Source organism: Sipha flava, unplaced genomic scaffold, assembly GCF_003268045.1.
Source record: "Sipha flava isolate LNK unplaced genomic scaffold, YSA_version1 48_pilon_pilon, whole genome shotgun sequence".
Classification (NCBI taxonomy): Eukaryota; Metazoa; Arthropoda; class Insecta; order Hemiptera; family Aphididae; genus Sipha; species Sipha flava.
Window position 1 is genome coordinate 817,934 of NW_020273306.1, and position 19,237 is coordinate 837,170.

At 27.9% G+C, this 19,237-nt stretch overlaps 2 protein-coding genes across 2 annotated transcripts; both read left to right on the forward strand.

The window, feature by feature from the left end:
- Positions 1-1,796: 1,796 nt before the first annotated feature.
- On the forward strand, positions 1,797-7,105 carry LOC112690065 (transient receptor potential cation channel protein painless). The gene is made up of 3 exons (XM_025563977.1): positions 1,797-1,907; positions 3,850-4,417; positions 4,484-7,105. The coding sequence occupies exons 2-3, from the start codon at positions 3,879-3,881 to the stop codon at positions 6,774-6,776; spliced, it is 2,832 nt and encodes a 943-aa protein (XP_025419762.1). The 5' UTR covers positions 1,797-1,907; positions 3,850-3,878; the 3' UTR covers positions 6,777-7,105.
- A 2,733-nt stretch (positions 7,106-9,838) lies between these two features.
- On the forward strand, positions 9,839-17,639 carry LOC112690067. Its single transcript, XM_025563980.1, has 16 exons — positions 9,839-10,380; positions 10,465-10,810; positions 11,280-11,493; positions 11,593-11,873; positions 11,944-12,088; positions 12,451-12,578; positions 12,653-12,799; positions 12,901-13,025; positions 13,093-13,338; positions 13,400-13,508; positions 13,576-13,802; positions 13,973-14,135; positions 15,708-15,974; positions 16,034-16,372; positions 16,949-17,054; positions 17,123-17,639. The coding sequence occupies exons 1-16, from the start codon at positions 10,289-10,291 to the stop codon at positions 17,320-17,322; spliced, it is 3,135 nt and encodes a 1,044-aa protein (XP_025419765.1). The 5' UTR covers positions 9,839-10,288; the 3' UTR covers positions 17,323-17,639.
- Positions 17,640-19,237: the final 1,598 nt, after the last annotated feature.

A 19,237-nucleotide genomic window follows, 5' to 3' on the forward strand; every position in this document is an offset into this window, starting at 1 on the left:
CCTCTGCTGTGGAACCAAGAGATTTGTATAGATATTATAACAATGCGTTTTTGACTGATTGTGAGAAAAATAGTATTATAAATCTGAGCCCGTGACACTAATAACCGTTACAATGAAATACAGAAGACATTAGTTTGGCATGCGTAGTTTTCTTAATAGAGTAATAAAAGTAGCTGTAGACTGTTTATGTCTGTTTGTCTAAAAATAATTTAATTATTTTTTTTATACATTTTTTATACATCAATAGACATCTGTTATTTAAAAACAATAAACAAGTTTTGCATCATGTAATGCTAAAAAAAAGACACTTAACAATCACAATATTGATTCAAGACTAGATGTATTGTTAAAGCACTGTTTTACTCAAATATCAAGCAGAAGTAAACTATTGTGATGGAAATAAAAGCGTATTCTAGTGTTTTTAAATTTTAAATTTCAGTCAATATTATCGCTTTTGTTTTTTTTACTACCTGATCACGATGATCGGATTATCGGTACTGATTATGTTCCTTAAGAGTTAAAAAAATATTTCAATAATAATATTTCTTCCGCCGAACATCATCATAATGAGTTAAATATGTTCACTGTTTTTTATTATTTTTAATAATAATATTATAATACGTGTACAGACAGTTCAGCCTCAACAATGACGACATTGTGTAGTGCACATTCGCTGTTAGGACACAACACTACCACGCACTCCTGACTGTGGTTAGCTATGAATATTACGCTGACAACAATTGCGACGCGGCTCGGCATTGAACACAATTATTACTGTATTAAGTGATCCCCACACGCAGTATCCGAGAACCATGAACAATATAATATACAGAGTGATTTCTATTGCTGAGCTGAGAACATTTGCCTTTTTTTTTTTTATTAATTTTTTTTATCGATTACTAACAAATTATATTGTACTAACTTATATTATAGAATTTACGTTTTCAATCGTTATTTGATTACACTATAGCAATAGGTATATAATGTTACAAAATCTCGGAAATATATAGAAAAAAAATGTTCTGGAACATTGACGTACAAATCTGATATTGTACTCTGCAAGATTCAGTACAATGGCATCGAAGTTCTAAAAAATTATGGGCGAAAAATATTTAAACACACCACAATGGCGTACCGAGGAAGGAGATTAGTGGTTTTTACCCAACAATTATTGATATTAGGCTTTCATTTTATAATCAAGCTTTTGGCTCAAAATTAAGCGGCCCTATCCTACATTTTTGAAATATATCAAGCTATTTTAAATATAAGGTTCGTCGCCACTGATTCAAAAATAATATTATAATTGTTTATGACTTTTTTTCTCCCGGAGGAATAAATAAATAAATGCCTTATTAAAATTTCGAACGCTCACCTCGAACATTAAAACTATTATAGACAATAGAACATCATTAGATTATCCGGTAACAAAGTATGACGAAAAGTTAATTGATACGATTTCGGGAATTTATAACCGCTGTAGAGTGCAGGTTGTGTGCTTAAAATTACGAAAACTGGCGGCAAATCGTAAAATGCAGAAGAGAGAGAGAGAACTGAGAGAGGAAGGGTAACACCAAATGCGAACAAAACGATGCATTTGATAATATTTAAATTAATGTGTAAGAGGAAAATAAAAAAAATATTCGAACACGATCACTCTGTACAGTGAACACAGAAAAAGCGACGGTGCGTACGTAGGAGATGGTTTAGAATGTTGTCCGTTTGTTATTATATTCGTTTTTTTATTTATTTTTTTTTTACGGTGGGGACCCGCATCGGCTAACCTGTATCAATAACGACTCGTTCAGTTAGTGTACCGTAGTCGACATACGCGGTTTTAGTCGATGGGTGACTGCTATGTGAGTGCGATAACGTGACGTGTTTGCTGCGCTCATTCCTGGCCGCCTACAGTAAGTAGTCCGCCTAAATCTGAACTGTCCGAGTCCACACACAAAATCTCGGATTTTTATATTTTATTCAAATATGATTTGACTCTACGGCGTTATGAACGTGTAAACGAACCAACTTGGACAATATTATACGCCGTCTAGTTTAGAATATTACTATACTGCATGGTGTCGTTATTGCTATGTAGGCACTTGTCCCTAGTGATTAAAAAAAAAAAAAAAAAACCAAAAATAAACAATTAAGCATGTATTGATTAAGTTTTGTTTGAGTTTGAGTATAACGTGGTTAAATGCAAATCATTCGTTGTACACCCACTAAACCACAGAGTTCACTACTATCAGTAATAATATTACTTTACATTATATTTTACTGTTTCAAACGTTTTCGCTGAAACACAACTTAATTATTATTATTATGCTATTCAACTCCATGGTTTGATTTTATAAGTTTACATCATTTTACGATCAAAATGTTGATTCAATTAAAATATAATAGCTTCTATAACTCACAGGCATTTAGTCTTAATAAAACCGTTATTATATGAACAAATATAATATTGTGTGAACTCATATATATTTATTTTTTTCACATATATTATAGCTTCTAATAAATCAATATTTATTTTATTTATTACACATCGAAAGACAAACTTGATTAACAATATTTCTGTCGACTAAATAATTTCAAACAAAGGTTATTTTCGTAACGCTGAATACTGATATTATCATTGAATCAAATTAGGTTCCATGGAAATATAATATTTTTATTTTAATTTGCAAACTAGAAAAAATTCACTACAACATAACTACATTATTTTAGAACACAAATTTTTCTTGAAAATTATGATAGATTGTTATAATTGAATTAATAATTCCTCGACTAAATAATACTAAGCACTTTTAGGGTATGTGTGCCCATCTATGTACCTACCTAGTACAGATTTCACAATGTAACCATATTATACAAGTGTTGGGCAATCAAAATAATTTACTATATTTCATTCCGTTTGAATAAATTATTACAACTAAAATAATTATGTATATTATAAACATTTCCACGTTACATCGTGGTCGTTGTTGTTAAATCATGACCCGTTAAATTACTACAAACTATATATTTTTTTAAATATTCACTAATTATTGTCTATGTTTTTATTGTGTAATCAGTTATTGGTACCTAATAATCCGAATGTACTGCTCGAGGTGGTTTAGAAATAATGTTTCATTACATCATTGTACATTAGTTTGAATTTTTTCGTTGATCATTCAAAATTACTACAGTTAATTATAATAAACATTTAAGTCCTAAGACTAAAAAAAATTTCAACAAACTGTATTTACAGTGGCGGTACATCAATTGTTGTTTTATCATAGATAATATATATATAAATAAATATATATATATAAGTCTTGGAATATATTTTTTTAAATATTTATTATTACACGATTCTCAAATTCTCAATTAAAAATCATAATTATAGTCGATGTTTAGTGTAATATCCTTTGTATAGGAATGAATTTCCATGGATACTAATGGCAAATGTAATGATAATCATCATGTATGAAGATAATTGCCCTCTATTATATACCTAATATTTGTGTAAGAATTTCAATACTAAATGCATGATTGCTATACAAGGATTTATTTTATCATGATGAATAATGATAAATTATAATAATAAATTGTTTTTTTTATGATTTTCGTTTATAAATTGATTATTTTCATTTAGATTATGTACATGCTATTAAACCTGTATTTTATCTACTGGCGCCCCCGACATAAACTATCGAAATAATAATATTACTGTCTAAATATAATCATTTAAAATTTTATATATTTTAAAATTTGTAAACTTATACGATCGTATGTACTTGTATAATATGATATTAAAATATTAAAAAAATACAATGAAAATATAATATATTTTTTTAAAAATATTTACAGGTGTAAAAAGAAGTTTCAGTGGTGGAAAAATGGAGGATGTTGAATTGAAACCCGTATGTTCTATCGCAACAAACGATCAACTTCTTAAAGCAGTACAGACAAATGATTTGAGTTTGTTCAAAAACCTTCTGGAAATAGGGTTGGGAAATTCGTCGATAGATTTGAGTGCTACATTTGATGAACCTTATCATGGCACTATATTAGACATATGTTGCGTATCGACGGGTAGATCGGAATTCGTCAGAGTACTGTTGTCAATAGGTGTGGACGTGAATGTTATCAACAAAAACCGAAAGAAAGCCCCGATACATTTAGCGGCAGCGAACGGGTGTACGGATGCATTGCGCGCGCTACTGGAACATAGTCCAACCGACGTAAACTTACTGGATAGTGATGGAAACTCGGCACTACACCTCGCGACCAAAGCCGGACAACTGGAATGTTCGAAATTATTGTTGGACAGCAAAAGCGTAAACCCTAACCAATTGAACCGAAAAGGTTTTACTCCGGCATATATCGCAGCCACTTCAAAAAATAAAAACGATACATTAATGCTAGCATTCATCAGGTACAGTACGCAAATATATAACAAAATAATCTATTATATATGGTAAGATATTCATTTCATTTTTAGATGCCCAAGAGTGGATTTGGACGTGCAGATTTGGGACAAATCTTTGAGAAACATAATAGGCGATAAATATTCACATTTAGCGGAAGAAATGTTGTTGGTAGGATCACGAAATATTACAGAGCAACACGATAACATGTTCGTGTATCTCTACTCAAATGACGCAGAAAACTTTGTCTCACAGTTAACCACAGACCAATCACATGATCTTAACAGTCACGATGGAAAACACACTTATCTCCAATACGCATGCGATTTTGGTTTGATCCGAGTCGTTCAAATTCTTCTCGATCTCGGTGCCGATCCAAACGGAATATGCCCGTCTAATACCAAGTACCCGATTTTTATTGCTTCTTTCAGAGGATTTGCAGATATCATACAACTTTTTTTGGACAGCAATAAATCCATACACTATCAAACGGATAATGGGACTGCACTCCACGAAGTGATCAAAGGTTCCGATGAGAATCACAATTCGTTAGACGTAAACGTAGAGTTGTGCGATCACGGCAGATCGTTTGAAATATTATTAAATAAAAGTAAAATCAATCCTATTGAACTCGATATCAACCAATCAGACGATAAAGGAAATACTTGCTTACATTACGCTGCAAAAGTGGGCGATCGTGATTACATATTATCTTTGCTGGACCAAGGCGCGTATGTGGGAAAGAAAAATGTACTGGGAGACCCTCCACTCGCTGATATTAGTCCGAAAATTTTGGAATTGCATCTCAACAGATGCGTGAAAACTAACGGGAAGTCTCCAAAGGACGTTAATTATGAAATTATTTGTTCGTACAGTTTCTTATGTCCACCAAAGATTTATAAGCGGAAAGACCACGATAATCATCAAACACAATTAGAAGGCCAGGAATACGTTCCGGAAAATGTCCCCGAAACCGATCCATTATTGTACATTAGTGAAGTCCCTGAGCTCAGACCTCTTCTCAAACATCCAGTGCTCACCAGCTTCTTGCATTTGAAATGGTTCGCTATAAAACGATATTATAAAATTAATCTAGCGTTTTACATAGCTTTTTGGGCACTTCTAACCGTGTACACATTGTTGACGTTTAGACTAGGCGTTCATAGTAGTACTAATAATTTGACGTCAGTGCAAAACAATAACGCTACAGAGTTTTCCGCAAACAAGGCGCCGTTTGGTAGTGATTCGGCGATGTTCTTGTGGATCATGGTATTCGTGTTCCTTGTAGTCTTAGTGGTTCGCGAATTATTCCAGTTAATCTCGTCTCCATTCGCTTACATAACCAGCTTTGAAAATTGGCTGGAAATAAGTCTCGTCATATTGACCTCTGTTCTGCTACTAAGCGAGATGTCGTCAACCATGTCGACTAGAAATCAGATATCTGCCGTCGTCATCCTATTATCGTGGGGCGAGCTCATACTTCTCGTCGGCAGACATCCAGCGCTCGCCACTCATCTAGAGATGTTCAAACGCGTCACTAAAAACTTTTTACAATTCCTGGTATGGTATTCCATACTGATTGTCGCGTTTGCGTTGAGTTTTTACATGCTGTTCAGAAACGACGAGGACGACGACAACAAGTTCAAGTATCCGAGTTCGGCGACATTTAAAACGATCGTCATGTTGACTGGAGAGTTCGATACGTTCGGCTCACTGCCCTTTGATTTGCATCCGATTGTCAGCCATGCACTATTTCTTCTGTTCATATTCCTCATCGCCATCGTCCTGGTTAACCTGTTGAATGGTCTTGCCGTGAGTGACACTCAGGCGATTAGAGCCGACGCGGAAATCGTTGCCCACGTGTCCCGAGTGAAACTCATACATTACTTCGAAACAATGGCCATCGGGGATCCATTCTCTTGGATTCACAAAGCTCAGAACCACATCAACAGTTTCGGATATGACGTTCCACCGGTATGTTCCAAGCGGTTTTATCTTAAGATTAGATTGTTTCCGGATGCCCTACGGGACTCGGAAATAAAAATTTTACCGAATCAAAGGAATTTTGTTGACTTTGGGCTGTCCACGAAAAAAAACCAAACTGGGTGCATTGCAAACTGTCAAGGTTATTATCTTGAAAAAGAAATCGTTAACGACGCTAAATTGATAATTAAACTGAATTCGGAGGAATCGGAGAAAAGTTGTATGGAAATTATGGATGTTTTTATTGAAAAGTTTAACAGTGTAGAAAAAGCGGTGGAGGAAATTAAAAGCATTTTGAACGCAATGAACTTGAAAAATGATATAGTGTCGATTTCTTCGTCCTCTCATTCTCCCATGTTAAATGGTTCATATGTAAACGTGTAGGTGATGAATTTCTTAATGTCGTTCATAATTTCGTGTCTATTTTCAAATATAAATATTATATTTTATATTTTTATACAATAATATCAACATGAACGTAAAAATAATAATTATTACCTAACATCATGTTTTTTTATTTACAAGTATCGAAATATCAAATTAAACTAATAGGTAATTATGAGTACTAATTTAATTCGAAAAAATTATCGATTGGTTTTAAAATATACGTTTTACTTGATATAACAAAAAATGTTATCACATCTTAATAATACTGTATAATTAAGCTCACATGGTTGTATGTTCGTATAAGCAAGAAATCGTAATGAAAACAACAATTTATTATTTTATATATTTATTACATAAATGATTTGGAAACAGTTTTAGATTTTTTAGTTACATGTTATTTATAATTTATATAATAATTACACAGATTTCTTTTTTTAATATGTTTCTATTTTTATGTACCAATGGCACAAATATATTAAATAAAATAATACATTTAATGTTAATTTGAATGTATATAATTAAAAAAATGACATTTAAATTATTTTAAAAAAGTATAACACTAGTTTTAAGTAGGTAATGTCATGAACGTGTAACTGTGATTAATGTTGTTAACTGATTTATATAATTTACGTGCTGTTTAAAATTAATATAATTAATTTTACTATATACTCACTTAATTATAGTTGAATACTTATATTACATTATTCATTATTGTTTGTATCTTTTGTCTAATAATTTTAACTACAATAATTGTTATAATATTATTTTAATTATTATAATATTATTAATGTCTACAAAAATGTAATCTAAATAAATATTTGTTGTCTGTTGACTTAAACTATACACATGTACTATTTATTTTATATTTTTCTATGCATGTAGTTTTTAATCTCAGTTATTTTTAATTTGTTTAAAAAAAAAAACTGGTACTAACGGTAGTTTTCAACCATTATTAATATACAAACATAAATAAATAAATTTTTCATTCGTCATTTGTTCATTTAAAATACACGTTCTATGGTTTAATTTTTTTTTCTACTGGTAATTGTTTTTATTTGAAAAAAGCGTTTACAGATGAATTTGTCTATAAACTTGATAATGTTCATAATATTATTAGTTTTTAGAATATGACGGTATGCAATTATAGTTTCTAAATATTTGTTTATGTAAAGAAAAAAATAATTTCACGCTTTAAATCAAAACTTTTGGAGAATAATTGGTTAGAATATTTAAAGAAAATGAAATTAATAATAATAATGAAATAAGTTACTTAAAAATAATATATACTAGTATATATTATAGTAACAGTTTCGAAAACAATATAGTTCTATATAATAAATAATACATTTTGTCTATTTTTGTGTTTAACTGTTTCAAATACAGTACAAAACATTGTATGAAAACATTTTTAACTAGATTCAATTTCATAGATAAAAATGAAAAAAATTCTTAAGAATTATTTGTTTACGTGTTTAAAAATGTATTGTTATGTGATATCATGAAATATCAATATGATTTAAATGATTTAAAATAAATTTAATTTTTGCTAAAAAACTAATTTATTTCATAAACATTATTATTGGTTTGTTTAAAAACATCATATTTTATTACAGAAGTGACATATACAAAGTGCTAACTTTAATTATTTAACATTTTGTATAATTTAAACTATTACACTTTTAAAAAAAAAATGGAAAGGGGTTTGAAACTCCCGTAGAAATTATGATTTGGGTAAAGTCAAAAAAATTGTTAATTTATAAAAAAGATTGAATTTACATTGAACATTTTTATTTATATTTGAGGTACCTACTATCTATAAATTAAGAATTTAGGTTATAATGATTTAAATTATAGTATAATATAGTAAAGTATAATTTAAAAATATTATTTTATGTATAATATAATACAGTAGTTGTTTATTTATTAATGGTATCAATGTTAATCGTTTTTATTTTTAGTTAATCACAGAAATATCCGTAGACTATAATACGCTACAACAGTGCCTTTATTTCAGTAAGCCAAACACGATAAATTCATTTTTTTTTTTATATAACATTTGAACAATATTGCTGTTATTTGTAATACTACAAAACCAATAATTCAGACAAAAAAAATTGTACTTATGTTTATAATATGTATACTATACACAGTACCTAATGATATAAATATAACATGATGTAATTGATATGCGTATTCAAATATTGTCGAACATATTTATTTCAATTTGTACATTAATATAATTATTATTCATATTTATTCTTATAATGGAGTTGATTTGAATTTTTCAGTTGATTTCGATTGTGAAGTTATTCATTTAAATAAACAAATAAATATTATTGTTTCATTCAATAAAATAATTTTTTTGGATATGGATGAAAAGCAAAAAGCATGTTTAGCAATTATATTAGCTTTTACTGTACCGAATAAACGAGTTTTAAGGTTTTTGTACCCGTTAGCATACTCCTTAATACGCAGATCCCATAATTCTGGCAACTGTTAGTATTCAGCAATAAAATCACGCAGGATTTGTTTATCTGTACTCGAATCACTTGTGCTTGTATTTCGCATAGATAATATAAATAATATCTCATATGATCTATGGTATTTGAACTTTCGTCACCCATGGCTGCGAAAGTGTATTGAAGAACTGTCATCATCCACTACACACGGTCAATATTTCTATAAGTAAATAAATATTGATGACTCGATATCCAAATTTTTCATCAGTCATCAATAGATATCGTTTTTTCTTACTGACTGTAAATCAGTACTTAAATTACACGATCAATAATACTGTCAGTAATATTGATCGTGTGTGGGCCGCTTTAGACGAGAGTCGCCACAATGTTCACGATAACCACCAAAAATATAGCAGTAATCGCGGTAGAAGTAATACCTATAGGTGTTAGCGTATACGCTTATGTATTTACAAATTACCTACATAACAAAAACCTGTTATTTATTAACATTTAATTAGTATCAAAGTTTTAAAATAGGTATTTAAATACCAAATGCTAGTATACCAGTTTAGAATATACACATAAATACGACCCCCTCCTCTTCCAATTGGCTACGCCACTGATCGTAGTTGAAATTGAATGAGTTTGAACTCCAAAGAATTTTTAATATAATTAGATAAATATTTTTTACCGGAGATAGTTTTTCCTAGGTTTAATGTTTTCGAAGATATTTTGACCAGAGACATTTTTTCAAAGATATGTCCTGGAAGGCTGGAACTATTATTTCAATATGGCTCTTGATGAAAGGTTGAGAAAATTAATCAAGCCCGCGCGGAAAAATTACTGCTGACCACCATTAATTCTAATCTATTCTTCGCCGGGTGTCGTACAATGTGATAAGTTGATAACGGGTTGATAACATTATTTTGATTTAGGACTAAAATCACAGTTCATAATTTTGATGATTGTGGTAAGACGGATTCCAAAATGTAATTCATTAAACGCTCTCACTTACTGCCCGGTATTACCTTTACACTACTGCATTGCGCCATGGTCCGTGTCATAACAGCTTACAACTTTGAAGGCCAAAAAGTCGATACGTGCGCAGATCCAGTGGCTTTCACATCGGCTCCTCCAAACAGGTAAATCCGGCGATTCTAATAAACTTTATTTTTCTCTTTGCACAAAAACCGTCCGTGTGAACACTGATTTTTGATATTTTTCAGACTGTTGATCGCGCTGGCTCATCATGCCATCGAGGTCCGTGATCTGTCTGATGATCCAAAACCCACTTATGCAATACCAACCGTTGATCAAGTAATCCAGCTATCTTACTGTATGTCTGGTAACTACATTGTCACTTTGGAAACAAAGCAAAAGAGATCCATCGATGACTCTTTGTACTTAAGAGTTTATTGTAATTGGGAACAATGCAGTCAAGGAACTCCGCCATTGCGAGCTCGGATAGCTGGGCGTGTTACTCCTACTGGATCCCAGATTGGAGATAATGCGTTGGATATGATTGAAATCCCTGTTAAATATTCAATCATTAGTTCATTTGCTTGTTGTCAGGTAATTAAAAAAAGTAGTTAGGTATGATTTATATTCAAATTTGATCATTGTACGCATATCATATTTTATATGGTTAAAGTTAAGTTCAATATCATTTTAAAATCTATTCCAGTTGTTTATTTAACTGTAAAATGTAATTTATGGAATAGAGTAATAATCTTTAAAGTTGGCTTTTCGAATAAGAAAAATATTTTATATTTTAGTGATTACAGTCCTAAATATTTTAATTCAAATATGTATGGTTCAAGATGTTTAAATCTTTTTATATATTAATTATTGAAACTGATAATAATATGATTGTATTAGTATTATTTATTTTGGAGAAATGTAGAATAGGCATAACATTTTTATTTATATATTATATCTCATCATACGCATTCAAATTAATTGTATTATTTTCAATGATTAATACATATTTTCTCCCATGTTGAATAGATTATTAAGTATAATTAATTATTTTTTCTTACAGGAAACAGGAAATATTATCATTGCATCTAAGTGTATACTCAGTATATTTAGAATGGTGATAAAAACACATGACATATCTCGACTACGATTCTTGGACTTTGATACATGGCCTATGGTTATTAATCTTAAGTTCAACGTGTACAATTTACAGATAGAACAAGACATTGTAGCTGTTTTTGGAGAGCAAAAAATTCAAGTATTTCAGATTCTTAAAGATATTTTTTTTTTTTTATATATATATTATATTAATAATGTGTATTAAATTAAAAATTTAATATTTATGTTAACATTTTTATTTTTATTTGATATTGTAGATATTAAAAAAAATTCTGATTGGAGCTCTAATACTAGTTCTATGAAAACCAGTAGTATTCAAGAACAACCTGAGGTTTTACCTTCTGGGCCCATTGATCTAAACCAATTATTGAAATCTAAAAATGATAACTATCTTTGGAAACTTGTTAACCCAATATGTTTTCCTATTATGATGATAACTCCTGGTTTTGACAACAGTGTATTGGCAGAACAAGAAGAAAATGCTCCATTTAATATTGTATCTATGCCTATCACTATTAATGAAACCAAAGCAAATGATGTTAGAAAAATCTTTTCATTTTTTAAACATTGTATAATATTAAAGTATTTCTATTTTTTTTATGTTGCAGCCTTGGAGTGAACCTATTTGCTGGACTGTTAAAATGATACTGCAACTTGAATTAAATATGAGTAGATGTAATATTACAAATGAGAATATAAAATCTGTACTATTGAATTTGGTTTATAGAAGACATGAAACATCGAAAGTCTTAGGTAATTGATTTTATAAAATAATAGGTTGATTAATTACAAATTGTGTAATGTAATTAAATATCATTTTACCGTTAGAAATTCTAATATTTATACTCTATGCTTCAAATAAAATCCTCCTTTAATAAACATAACATACCTCCTATTATTTTCTCCTACATCAATACTCTAACTGACTTATATCCAATTGACTATTAAATGTTTTATATAATAATCATTTAATATGACACAAGTTTTTAAATATTATCTAAACTTATCTTGTCTGCTATGTAGAGTTTTTGATAAAGTGTGACCATTTTTTTTTTAAATTTTTATTCTTATGATAAATGTAATAATTGATTAAATGGTAATTTTATAAATTTTAGAATGGAATTTTCCTCGTTTTCGCACAGAAACATACAATCATTTAACATGTGTTAACTGTTTAATAAGTTTAAAAGAAGAAGCATTTGTTTTTCATTCACTTGTGTCTCATGAAAAAAATGAAGTTAAAGTTTGTATTATAAATGAATGAATATTAAAAATAATATCTTCATACTGCAGACATTATTGTAAACTTTATTTTAGATTGCTCCCGCACAATGCATTACTGTTTATAATTTCATATCTCCAGTTATTAACATTTTTATGGATCGTTCAGTATTGCATGTATTGACTACTACCAGCTTAGAAACATACACAATTAGATTGTTTCCTTCTTCAAGTCCTTCTCCGGTATGCTATTATTGCAAATAAACAATAAAAACAATGTATTGGCTATTCTAAAATACTTATATTAATTTAGGTAATTTGATTTGGTTTATTTTTTTTTTTAGTCACAAATTTTATCAGAACGTGTTACACTAATTGGTCATAAACCATTTTTGGGTATTGTTGACATGGTACTTTTAGAAAACAAATTGATTATTTTTACTTCTGCTAATTCAAATCTTGATAATAGGTAAATATAAACAATAACAATTGTTTTGTATCTTAACTCAATAAATTATATATTATAACATTGCTAGGGTAAACAATAATTGGACGCTTTACATGTTGACTTTACCTTCACCAAATAGTATTTGTAAAGTTTTATCATTTAAAGCAAGAATTACAAGATTCAAATCTCCAAATAAGTATATCCATTTGATTAAAGAAGCCTTAAATTTAGCAGATATTGTAGAAAATTATGTATATCGCTCTTGTGGTAGTGCACGTTTGGGAGCCAATGATTTTAAAAAGTTTTGTTGTCTTGTAGCTGACTATTACTTTTTGTAAGTTTAATCAATTAATTTAAAATCCAAAAACCAAGTATTGATCTATTTAATATTTTAGGTTTAAAAAAGAAGGATGGGAATGGTCTTACAGGCTATATGAAAAAGCCAATTTACAACCAATAGATGTATTTGTGCGAATGAAACAATTAAATGATATGTATGAACGTGTAAGTAAATTTAAATTAATTATTTTCATTTGTTTTTGTTATTGAATCAATTTATTTTAAATTGTAGGTAAAACGTCCAGTGGACACTATTCCAGCTATTAAATTTTATATTCGTTCATGGATACATGATCATCCAGAGCAAGTTGATTTGAAAACATTAGTATATGGAATAAAAATGGCAGAAAAAAGTGGTGATTTATTGTATGTCGCTGAACTTGTACTTTCTGAAGAGTCGACTAGAAAACTACCACTTCATAATGTTATTAAACATCTGGAAAATAATTTAGAAGCTAGGTATTTATTAAACTATTTTTCTATTATTTAAATTATTCTAAATTTTTTCCTTTTAATTTTCTTTTAAATGTAACTATAGTTTAATTAAATTAATAGTTAATGCTTTATTATACTTTTAATATAGTTATGTACTTCTTGTACTGAAATTATTATTCAATCTTTTGACTTAGTTATGAATGGAAGGGAGCTTTGACATTTTCATTGCTGTTTTTATATTCTCTATCCAACATTGAAACAAAGGATGTTTCTGATGTTTATAATGAAGCAGATGAAATTTCAAATAAATCGTTTGTTCAGTATTGTAAAAGTTATTCCAATTTATTAATAGAACAAGTAAATATGCTATAGTCTAATTTTAAATTAAAAAAAGTTATATTATTATAAAAAATATATAATGGTACAGTAACTCAAATTCATTGTTACTATATTTGGTCCATAAAATTAACATATGGTGTAATTTTTGTATGAACTAAGTAACAAGCAGTTTTATATTAAAATTTATCTAATATTAGTATTATTCAATGGAATTGAGACTTTTGAGTATACAAGTATAATTTAATAACTGTCATTCTGTAAATATTTAATGTAATAATATCAATTTAAACTATAAATTACTGATGTCCATTTATCTGTGATGCACAATCTGGAGTTGCCAATAATTTATCACCGAATAAAAAAGAAATATATTATGTATATTATTTTATAAGTTATATTAGATTTTATAAAACTTTAATTTTGTAATTTTTTTTTTTTTTTTGTGTTTCAGATTAATTAAATTAAAGAAATATTAATTTTACCTAAAATTAATGATCTACTTTATACAAATAAAATTGTTGTAAATATTATGCACTTACAAATAATTGGTTGTATTGGGTTATTTTATTGAAATAAATTAATTTTAGGGTCGTGAATCATAAAAGGTTGTGCACCGCTGATTTATATCATTCTATAATTTATAATAGATTTTATCATGTTAGGTAACACTTTTGTATCTTTCAATTATTGATTGATCATTTTCTCGTACTATCTGTTGTAAAGAAAAATCATTTTATTTCAACACTTATATCACAATCATATAATATACATCCTAAAAAAACGTGTTATATAGTGTGGTAAGTTAATTTTAGTTATTCAGTTTTTAAATTTCTTAAAATAAAAGTTAATTTAGGTTTTCAGTGTTGAACGAATTTACCCTTGTTTAAGTATTATATACACTGGACAACCATGCAATTTTAATTAAAATTATTTAAAATTTTCTTTTACGGTTTTTTTTTAATTTTAGATACTTTTTATCTATTTCATGAGAATAATATTATAATATTTTGTTAATTATATGAAAAATGCTGATTAAAACATAAAGGTTAACTTATAAGTAACTCATATACAAAAAATAATAAATAAACTATAATAATTATACTTATAAACTGAATTTATATTTTAGTATGATTTACAAGTAAAATCTTTCTCATCTTATTCTTATATGATATTTGAGAAGGAAATGCATTCATGTTTGTATCTTGTGAACATCCATCACTTGTTTTTTTAACAAATTAAATTGAATGATTTATTTCATTACATTTACTTAAACTTTTTTAATTAAAATAATTAGTATAATATATCATCTAATCGAATTTGATAAATATTATATTTTTTGTAATTAAAATAGTTTATATTTTGTAATATATTAAATAAATTAATGGGTATGTTATTTTATTTTGAAAAAAACCATGAATACAATGAATGTGAAAATCTTCTTAAAAAATATGTAGGTAAACATTGTTAAAAAAAAAATCATTTAGATGAAAAATGATTAATTAGTTCTACTAACAACTTTTTGCAATTTCAGTGATGCTTGATATTTTAAATTATTTAGTTATAATATATGTACTTGTTTATTTATTGCAGGATTCTTCATTTTCTGATTTTTCATTGATCTTAATGCAAGAAACTCCAATTTTGATTGCTCATGGTTTTGCAGAAATAGTTTCTTCTAGTCAGTCTATAAAACTACGAAAAATCATTCAAGCTTTTCAAAAATATATTGGATCTCATATGTACTCAACAAATGTAACAGACGTTTTTAAAAAATTTCTGGAATTACATTTCTCTTGTTCTTATGGACATGACAAGAAACCAGATCTTAACAAAAAATATGTCTGTGATGCCATTAAGGTGGGAAGATGTTAATTTTATATTTTGTAAACGTATTATCATTTATTTTTGGTTTTCAGATTCTATTTCGGCAGTACTTAACAGATCTCACAAAACCAATTTCAGAAAATTGTACCCAAACTAACTCCAGAGATAGGAAAAGTATTTACAATTCACAAATACCAGGTTACATACAAATGTTACCATGTTACAACAATAATAATGAAAATCTTTTTAAGCTACAAAGCTTATTTTACACCAATTGGTTAACTAAAGATTTCATTGAAGATATTAAACAAGTCCTCCCATTGATGAACAAGTCTTCATTAAGTCTGGAGATAATGGCCTCTACAAATACCATGAAAACAATTGAAATAGTAGTAGACAAATGTCCCCAGGCTGTTCTAAAATACTCAATGGTTAGTATTTGAAATATCTATTACTAGTATTTTATAAGGTAGTTATAGTTATTTTATAACATTTTTTCTATCGCTATTTTTAATCCTCTTGTTTTTTCATAAAAATTTCATAACTTCTATCATTATTTTAATGTTTAAATGTATATTTTTTAGCGATTTAGGAAATTTACAATGATTCTTAAAAATATAGTTTGAGCCAATATGGTATACTTTTTATCTTTTACATTAATATAAAACAATAATATTTATTATTTGTAAACCTTATTTATTGGACTAGGAGTTCAAATAAGCTTTTATTTTAAATAATAAAAAATATTGGGTTATACTATTCTTTTGTTTCTTAGAAATGTATTAATTTTGTCTCTTTTTAGAAAACTTTGAATTTAATTACATCAATTGGACCATTAAAAAATATATTTACATATTACACTATGTAAACTTGCATTTAAAAATGGTAAATCTTTGGGGGTATTTTATTTTATTTTTTTTAAACTGTTATAACTGTATTTGTAAGTAAGCATATTTCATATTTAAATTATTTTGATGTATCTATTTTTTTTATTAATTTTACTTAAGGATTGTTTAAAGTCTACATCCGAATGGAAGTATGTAACAAGTTTATTAGAGAAAAAATCAAAATCAGATGTGGATAATCAGTCCAAGTACCAAGAAGTTTTACATGGTAACATTAATGCGCCTTGTATTTTTTATTGTTTTCATATTACGTGTATTTTATTTTTTTACTTTCAGATCTGCTGGATTATTTGTCACATAATATGTGTGTTGAAGACCTCTGTAGCATTCTTCCAGTAGAAAACTCAACTAATATTGGTCATGATGAGTATCAAACTTATGTTATTACTTGTCAAAAGATTAATCAAGCAAATCAAATTAAGTCAATGGTTATGGCTACTGGTCAACAACTTTTAGCTTCTTTAAATTTCAAATAAATTTCAAACCATTTTTAATGCTTTATTGCACAAGCTTTCAATGAATATTTTATTAAATATTCCTTATACATTGCTGCATTTATTGCATTATCACCAAATATTTGATTTATTAATGGGTTTTGTTCAATAAAACTTATGAAAAGGAAAGTTTTTCTATGTAAGTTTGAAATAGTTTTGATTGGATTGTGATGAATACTGAGTATTAAAGTACTGCCTTTATTTTTATTATTTATTAGTACTTAATGAAACCTATTTTCGTTGATTGTTGGTATTATATTTTAGAGGTCCATTTTGAATTTAGCAAATTAAATCAATTTTACATAATATTAATTTGTATTCAATAAAATCTAGGACATAATTATTGTTGTGCTCACTAAACATTTCACTGTGTGTTTTATTGAAAAATACATGTTTGATATGTATTTGCAGAAATTATTTTTGTTATTTATTTTATATTTTTTAATATTATGATATTGTTATCTTCAATATTTAAAAATAAAACTTAATGATTATGAAAAAGTATATTATTAATTTACATTATTTAACATTTCATTTTCTTTTACTTGATTCTTAGTTGCACATATGAATTATATGTCTTTAGTAACTGCACTACAGTAAGAGGTTTTCGTGGTAACAATTTAAATGTGTATTTCAAAAGTTTGTCGCATTAAGCTCCCTCTACGCTCTCGTGAGCTCACCTTTGGTTACCTCGTCCAAGCATTGCACGAGGCGAGGCGAGATAAAATAAAACGTATATTATCCACACTCTCAATATGATTAGTTATGTATTGATGGTTGTGCCCCGTGATGCCGAATGAAATTGAAACTGTCAGTTCAAATAATTAAATTTACTCACTTACCCACTCTAATTTACCACCCATTCAACTACCAAAATATTTTTTTTATAGATCTTTAATAATTAAAGATGTAATAAAATATTTAATAATTAAATATACTATTTTAAATAGAAAATACTTGTCAAGTAATATATAAAAAAATTTGAACTACCTGGAGTACGTGTTTGGCGCCACTGCTTAACATTTACAATTTAGATTTTAGAGATTCCTGTTCATTTAGATTATGATGCAAACACTATTTTTTAAGGGGAAAAGGTCAAAGACCTTAAGAAATTAAATAAACAATTTTTATTACAAAGATACTACATTTATATACGGAGAGTCAAAATTGGGGAATTTATATTGAGGGTGTTCCGGCCTCTGTCATCCTTTCCATTTTTTTAACTACCGTGTTATTGTGCTTGCTTCTCTTTGGCCTACCCCTATTTGTTGTTTATAGTTATTTTAGCCATGAACTAAATAATTCTTAAATAATGCAATATTTAATAAAATAATTAAAATTAAATATAAATTAAAAATTATTAAATGATTTATACTCCTAAATTAATATATAAACAAACAAATAGTTTATACATAGAATAAATAAATAAAAGCTTTATTTTATTATTATTACATTTTTATTTTTCTTTAAGTATGACAAGTTTAAAATTAAAAATTCATTATCAGGTATATAAAGTCAATAAAATCACGACTGATTATGAAATAATATATGAATGAATTACATTGAGAAAAAATCTCTAATTCTCATTTTGAATTCAAAACTGGTTGTACCTTACAAATATAATAATATATATATATATATTTATTTAAATAATAATACAATATTATTAAATACATATTTCTAATACCTTGTTTGATGTAAGTATTATCATTGATTATAGAATAGATTGCCTTCCCGTCTTCATGACTATCTATGATAGAGGTACCACCACCTTGCATCCTAGCTCCCACCGCGTTCGTCGTTCATCTACATATGAGAGAAGTACCACCTCCTTGCATCACAGCGACGCCAGCGCTCCATAGCGGTTGCATCTTACGAGTAGTCGCCAAATATTAAC

Excerpts from the sequence above, each read along its gene's own strand:
- LOC112690065 (XM_025563977.1), top strand. The coding sequence starts at position 3,879 with ATGGAGGATGTTGAATTGAAACCCGTATGTTCTATCGCAACAAACGAT. Across the intron at positions 4,418-4,483 it reads TTAATGCTAGCATTCATCAG|ATGCCCAAGAGTGGATTTGG; the intron begins GTACAGTACGCA and ends TTTCATTTTTAG.
- LOC112690067 (XM_025563980.1), top strand. The coding sequence starts at position 10,289 with ATGGTCCGTGTCATAACAGCTTACAACTTTGAAGGCCAAAAAGTCGAT. Across the intron at positions 10,811-11,279 it reads GTTCATTTGCTTGTTGTCAG|GAAACAGGAAATATTATCAT; the intron begins GTAATTAAAAAA and ends TTTTTCTTACAG. Across the intron at positions 14,136-15,707 it reads CCAATTTATTAATAGAACAA|GATTCTTCATTTTCTGATTT; the intron begins GTAAATATGCTA and ends TATTTATTGCAG.